General features: G+C 41.1%; 1 protein-coding gene across 1 annotated transcript in view; it reads left to right on the top strand.

Moving 5' to 3' along the window:
* The window catches only part of LOC113471539, an 11772-nt gene that overhangs the window by 3401 nt on the left and 1492 nt on the right, over positions 1 to 6879 (top strand). Inside the window, exon 2 of the mRNA XM_026830770.1 lies at positions 936 to 941. Coding sequence (XP_026686571.1) covers positions 936 to 941 — 6 coding nt within the window. The remainder of the gene's footprint in view (positions 1 to 935; positions 942 to 6879) is intronic.

The raw sequence follows: 6879 nt of genomic DNA, 5'->3' as shown, positions 1-6879 counted from the left end.
TGGGAAAAATCCTACAATGCTGCAGTGAGCACCAAAGTTGTGATATAATAACACAAAGAAACTGCATTTATTTTATTTATTATTATTATTTTTTTTAATTTGACGATCAGTAGCCCACTTCCTTTGTCTTATATCAAGGCTTTTTTTCTGCCCCGCCGTTTTATTGGTTATTGGATGAACTAGCTCCTCAATTTTTCTCACCCAACCTGAGTTGGGACTTTGGGACGGTAAAAGTCAGCAGTGTGTGATTGCTCAGATAGGTTATTGAACTAGCTCCTCAATTTTTCTCACCCAACCTGAGTTGGGACTTTGGGACGGTAAAAGTCAGCAGTGTGTGATTGCTCAGACAGTTATCCGTTCAGATACCAACTTTGTCCGTTCAGATACCAACTTTGTCCGTTCAGACACCAACTTTGTCCGTTCAGATACCAACTTTGTCCGTTCAGACACCAACTTTGTCCGTTCAGATACCAACTTTGTCCGTTCAGACACCAACTTTGTCCGTTCAGACACCAAGTTTGTCCGTTCAGATACCAACTTTGTCCCTCAGATACCAACTTTGTCCGTTCAGACACCAACTTTGTCCGTTCAGATACCAACTTTGTCCGTTCAGATACCAACTTTGTCCGTTCAGATACCAACTTTGTCCTTGATTCCTTAACTTCAGTGATCCTTTGGGACTTTGTTAATCGAGGTGCCACAACCGCTGACAAACGATGCTGGAATGCTGGAAATCTGATGGAAATTTCTGAGCATAATGAGGACCAAGTTATTCAGACTGTCTGACGTGATGGAAATATGGGAGCATAATGAGGACCAAGTTATTCAGACTGTCTGACCTCAGTGAACCTTTGGGACTTTGTTAATCGAGGTGCCACAACCGCTGACGAACGCTGGAATGCTGGAAATCTGATGGAAATTTCTGACCATTTGAGGAACAAGTTATTCAGACAGTCTGACGTGATGGAAATATCGGAGCATAATCAGGACCAAGTTATTCAGACTGTCTGACGTGATGGAAATATCTGCGCGTCTGTAGCTGGCTTTCCGAAGAACAAAACTCGGAGCTAAAACTTGCAAGATTTATCGTTATAGTTTTTGCCCTCTACTGGTAGTGTCTTTGGAGGAGAGAAAACTTGTCTTGGGAAATTAAACTTGAAAAATCTGAAAACATTCTGAACAGTACAAGTTAAAACTCACAGCTTTCCAAGTGAACATCACGCACTAAGTATTTCGTCTCCTCCTCCTCCTTCTCCTCTTCCTCCATCTTCTCCTTTTCCTCCTCCTCCTTCTTCTCCTTTTCCTCCTCCTCCTCCTTCTCCTCCTCTTACTTTCCTAACCCTTCTTCTGCTACTTATCTTTCTCTACCTCCCTACTCCTCTTCCTAATGTGTATGTAGTTCCCAACACTTACCCAAAACTCCCTCATCCTCTTATAATAATAAGTCTTTTCGCCTCTCCATCTTCTTTCTCTATTCCTTTTCTTCCTCCTTCTTCTTCAACTCTATCTCCTCCTCTTTTTCCCCTCTCCAATGACTATCTCCCAACACTTACCCCAGTCTCTCTTGCCCTTTTATAATGTCTTCTTCTCTTCTTCCTCCTCCGACGAAAAACATTCCCCCCAGTCACCTCAAGTGTTTTATCTCACACTTTACCTCCTCCTCCTCCTCCTTCTTCTCCTCCTCCTTCTTTATATTATCTTCATATAACACTCCAGCCTTTTCTGTCTCTCTAAATAGAATTCTGAACAGTACAAGTTAAAACTCACAGCTTTCCAAGTGAACATCACGCACTAAGTATTTCGTCTCCTCCTCCTTCTTCTCCTCCTCCTCCTTCTCCTTTTCCTCCTCCTCCTCTTACTTTCCTAACCCTTCTTCTGCTACTTATCTTTCTCTACCTCCTACTCCTCTTCCCCTAATGTGTATGTAGTTCCCAACACTTACCCAAAACTCCCTCATCCTTTTATAATAATAAGTCTTTTCGCCTCTCCATCTTCTTTCTCCATTCCTTTTTTTCCTCCTTCTTCTTCAACTCTATCTCCTCCTCTTTTTCCCCTCTCCAATGACTATCTCCCAACACCCAACACTTACCCCAGTCTCTCTCACCCTTTTATAATAAGTCTTCTTCTCTTCTTCCTCCTCCGACGAAAAACATTCCCCCAGTCACCTCAACTGTTTTATCTCACCCTTTACCTCCTCCTCCTCCTCCTCCTCCTTCTCCTCCTCCTCCTTTTTTATATTATCTTCATATAACACTCCAGCCTTTTCTGTCTCTCTAAATAGCACTCCAAATCTTAACCTCCAAATAACACTGACTCTATTTCTTATCTCGCATATTCTCCACTAACTTTTTCTTCTTCTTCTTCTACTTCTTCTTCTTCTTCTTCTTCTTTCTTCTCCTTCTTCTTCTGCTCCTCCGCCTCCTCTCATAATATTCTTTCTCCTCCTTTTGTTCTTCTCCTTTTCCTCCTCCATCTGATTCATCTTCCTCTCCTCCTTATCTTTTATCCTCTCATCCTCCTCCTCATCTTCCTTCTCAAAGTTAAACTTTGCAATTATCACACCATAAAATTTCAGTTTAGTTTTTTTTTTTCCAAAGTTTAGTTTTTAAATTATTCATTACAATTTTATTCGATTACATTAAACTTGGTACAAACTACAAAGCTTGGAAAAATGCGAACTTTTTCCCCCCATCCGATATCATAACTTTATTATTATTATTTTCACTTTGATAAGAATATAAAATATTAAAATAGTTTACTGTTATTTTCATTATTCTTATTATTATGATAATTGAGGTACCTAAATTCAGTTTTTTATAGTTATTTTTCGAGAGAGTATAGGTAGGCATAGGTATACGAGTAGAGTTTTTCACATTACGTTTTGCTCAAGTCCAAGTTTATCTTCTAAACAAGTCAGAACCATAATAATTGATAATAGCAATAAGTAAGTACCTAGGTACCTAATCAAAAATATGTAGTAGAATTTTGAAGATCTTAGTTCAGGCTTGTCCAACCCGCGGCCCGTGGGCCGCATGCGGCCCGCGAGCTCATTTTTGCGGCCCGCGAAGGCCCGCCTAAAAAAATGAAAATGATATTCTATTCTATTCTATTCAAAACTTACTTGGCTTGATCATCCAGAACACACAGGAGACCATTGGGTTTCCCCTCGACCAGCTGCAGACACAGCGTATTGTCCGAGAATTCAATATGGCGCCAACGAATTCCCTCCTTATTCTATTCTATTCTATTCTATTCAAAACTTACTTGGCTTGATCATCCAGAACACACAGGAGACCATTGGGTTTCCCCTCGACCAGCTGCAGACACAGCGTATTGTCCGAGAATTCAATATGGCGCCAACGAATTCCCTCCTTATTCTATTCTATTCTATTCTATTCAAAACTTACTTGGCTTGATCATCCAGAACACACAGGAGACCATTGGGTTTCCCCTCGACCAGCTGCAGACACAGCGTATTGTCCGAGAATTCAATATGGCGCCAACGAATTCCCTCCTTATTCTATTCTATTCTATTCTATTCAAAACTTACTTGGCTTGATCATCCAGAACACACAGGAGACCATTGGGTTTCCCCTCGACCAGCTGCAGACACAGCGTATTGTCCGAGAATTCAATATGGCGCCAACGAATTCCCTCCTTATTCTATTCTATTCTATTCTATTCAAAACTTACTTGGCTTGATCATCCAGAACACACAGGAGACCATTGGGTTTCCCCTCGACCAGCTGCAGACACAGCGTATTGTCCGAGAATTCAATATGGCGCCAACGAATACCCTCCTTGTTGTATTCTTCCTGTTCGTATTGAAACACGTGCTGGTTGAAGTAGTACTGCAGGTGTTCGTTGGCGTAGTTGATGCACAGCTGCTCGAAACTACCAACGAAAAATTAAATGAAAGAAAAATTTTAGTTTGGAAAAAAATAAGCGGAAAGTAATTTAAGTAAAAAAATAATTGGAGTAAAAAGTACCGTAAAAAGTTAGAGAGCAACTAACTGCCAAAGAAAATTTGCGAAACAAAATTTGGTTGGACTGTGACAGCGAAAAATTTAGTAAAGAAAAAGAGTTTTGTTTTTTTGTTTTTTTTTTTTTTTTTTTTTTTTTTTTTTTTTTTTTTTTTTTTTAAGAGGTTTGACAGAGGGAACTTTAACTGCTATGGTCTTATCGTCCCGAAATCGAGGAGAGAAGGAAGACAGGATAGGAGAAAGCCAGCCGTTCCGAGAACGAACATTATCCCATCAGGATAAAATCCGCCCCGGGCGGGAATCGAACCCGCGGCCTAGCGCTTACAAGACAGAGACAAATTTTTGGGTGCTGTGTAAGTTCCTCTCTCTTCAGTTCTCACCAACTTAGTGGACAGTTGGACAGTATTATACCTAGTTCAGTTTTGTGGAGGTTAAGCTATATGGATTTCGGATTGGTTTGTATGTGCTTGAAATCCGAGTGGTTTACCCCTACTTCCTGCTATATCTCCGGTTTAACCATCTCTTCGTTTTTGGTTCACCCCATTCCTCTTTGGTTTGCCTCCAGTTGTGTTTCTCCTCCTCCTCCTCCTCCTACTCCTCCTCCTCCTCTTCCTCCTCCTCCTCTTCTCCTCGTATGGTAAAACACTCATTAACCATCATTTGTTTCTCTGTGATTGAAATTGAAATCCTTCTTAGGCACCTTGCACACGGACATTACATTACGGACGCCGGAAATGCGAATAGATAGGTCACTTTTCATGAAGAGGTTTGATAGAGGGAACTGTAACTAATGAGGTCTTATCGTTCCGAGATTGAAAAGAGGACAGAGCGTGGGGAATTGTCAGCCGGTCCCAGAACGATAAAGTTGGCCTCGGGTGGGAATGGAACCTGCGATCTACGAGTTTAGAACTCTCAAGCTAAATGCGTTCCCCTCTAAGTTCACTAGGCTGAGTGGGGGACTGTAAGGGCCCAACTTGTCCAGCCAGAAATGAAATATTGTTTTCGGGGAGGCCTAAACTGTCAGGGGCTCTCCCGTGACTGCACCCTGTATGGGAGGCCTCGGAGTCAGGCCCAATTTATTTGAGGAAAAACTCTTGCTTTTTCGAAACTATTAGGAGATTAAGACCCGTGTGCGGCCACCCTTGATGTCATTAATCATAGAATACTAGGGAGAGAAGCAGAGAAGATGACTTTGCTTGACGTTGCATAATATTACTTATGTAAAATGAAATAAATGATAGTTTCCCTAGGTAGAGAAAGAAATCTGTAACATAATGTTTTACAAACTGAAGTCGGTCTGTGGAGCTCGCTGACTGATACGGGATCAGAAATTGATGCTAAAAGGACACTTGTTCCTTAGTCCTTAGACTCCTGACTTAAACCAGCAAACCCTGGTTCATCGCGCCGGGATCTGAGGGTCTGAGGTTCATCGCGCTGACTACTAAGTACACCATTTTTATAACAGTCACTAAATTGTCCTCATAACGCTGCGCTGAGTGAACCCCGAAATGCAGGCACAAAGCCGATGAAACTTCGACCCGGCGTGGAATTGAATCCGGGACATCCTGAGTGCAAGGCTAATGTAATTTGTGATACCCTCTCGGCTACGGAGATCAGGAGGTTGCCTCTTACAATAAAACTATTACCAGAGTGATCCTATTATATGCAATTTCGTCCCGAGTTCCATTACAAATTGCTCCAAGTTCTCTTACAAATTGCTCTCAACAGTCACGTTACGTGACGGCCTGGAAACCCACCAGATCCAAGGATGGAAGAGGTAGAAGGTAGTGCACAAGTTGCAGATATAAATTTATTAAACCTAATCTGTTAGCAGATTATGTTACTTGTTACTAGTCAACTGAGAGGAGTGCACAGCGCAGACTTGTTAAGGGTATGTGAAATGTAATCCAGGAGGTTGCCTCTTACAATAAAACTATTACCAGAAGTGATCCTATTATATGCAATTTCGTCCCGAGTTCCATTACAAATTGCTCTCAACAGTCACGTTGCGTGACGGCCTAGAAACCCACCAGATCCAAGGATGGAAGAGGTAGAAGGTAGTGCACAAGTTGCAGATATAAATTTGTTAAACCTAATCTGTTTAGCAGATTATGTTACTAGTCAACTGAGAGGAGTGCACAGAGCAGACTTGTCAAGGGTGTGTGAGTGTGTGGAATGTAGATGGGGGATCCTGGATTACGACAGGTTTCTTATTTCACTTTATTTATTTTATCACATTTTTCTCAGCGCTCAGAAGTATAGGGGTTAGCACCGCACCGTGCCGTAGCTTTCCGATCCTGGAGGTTGGTGGTTCGAGTCAAAATTTATCGAGGTGTAGGTACCAGGTTTAATCTAATACCTGTGTTGTGATGTTCTATTATAGCTTTGTCACTTAAAAAAGCTGTATTTGTAAAACAAGGTGATATAACCATACATATTACTCATCTCTCGCTGTGAAAAATATTTGTCATATACGTAATCATGTTAATAAAATAAAATTACAGGATTCTTTGGGGGGTGTTTACCCCTAAAACGGTCTCCTCCCTATAAATTTCACCTCCTATATGCTCTGCCCTATTAAGGGTTAAGGTGGGTTTACACGCTCATGCCATTTACACAAACCTTTGCTTACGCAACCCTTTTTCTACAAATGAATCGTAGCGTGTTAACGCAGGCTTGGAAAAACCTTTTTTCTAATTTTCCTCTCAGAGATTTCTGCAAACCGAACAAACCGACATGCGCAAGCCAGTTTGTGCAAATGGCTTGAGCGTGTAAACCCACCTTTACAAAAATGTTGAAATTTGTGCATATTATACATATATGTATTATTTTATTACACGTTTCTATGTGTTTAACTTGTTTTTTTTTTTTTTTTTTTTTTTTTTTTTTCCCTTTT

The sequence above is a fragment of the Diaphorina citri genome, unplaced genomic scaffold, assembly GCF_000475195.1.
Source record: "Diaphorina citri unplaced genomic scaffold, Diaci psyllid genome assembly version 1.1 scaffold2597, whole genome shotgun sequence".
In the NCBI taxonomy this organism is placed as follows: Eukaryota; Metazoa; Arthropoda; class Insecta; order Hemiptera; family Psyllidae; genus Diaphorina; species Diaphorina citri.
The sequence above is the reverse complement of the archived record's forward strand: the minus strand, read 5'-3'. Positions and strand labels throughout refer to the sequence as shown.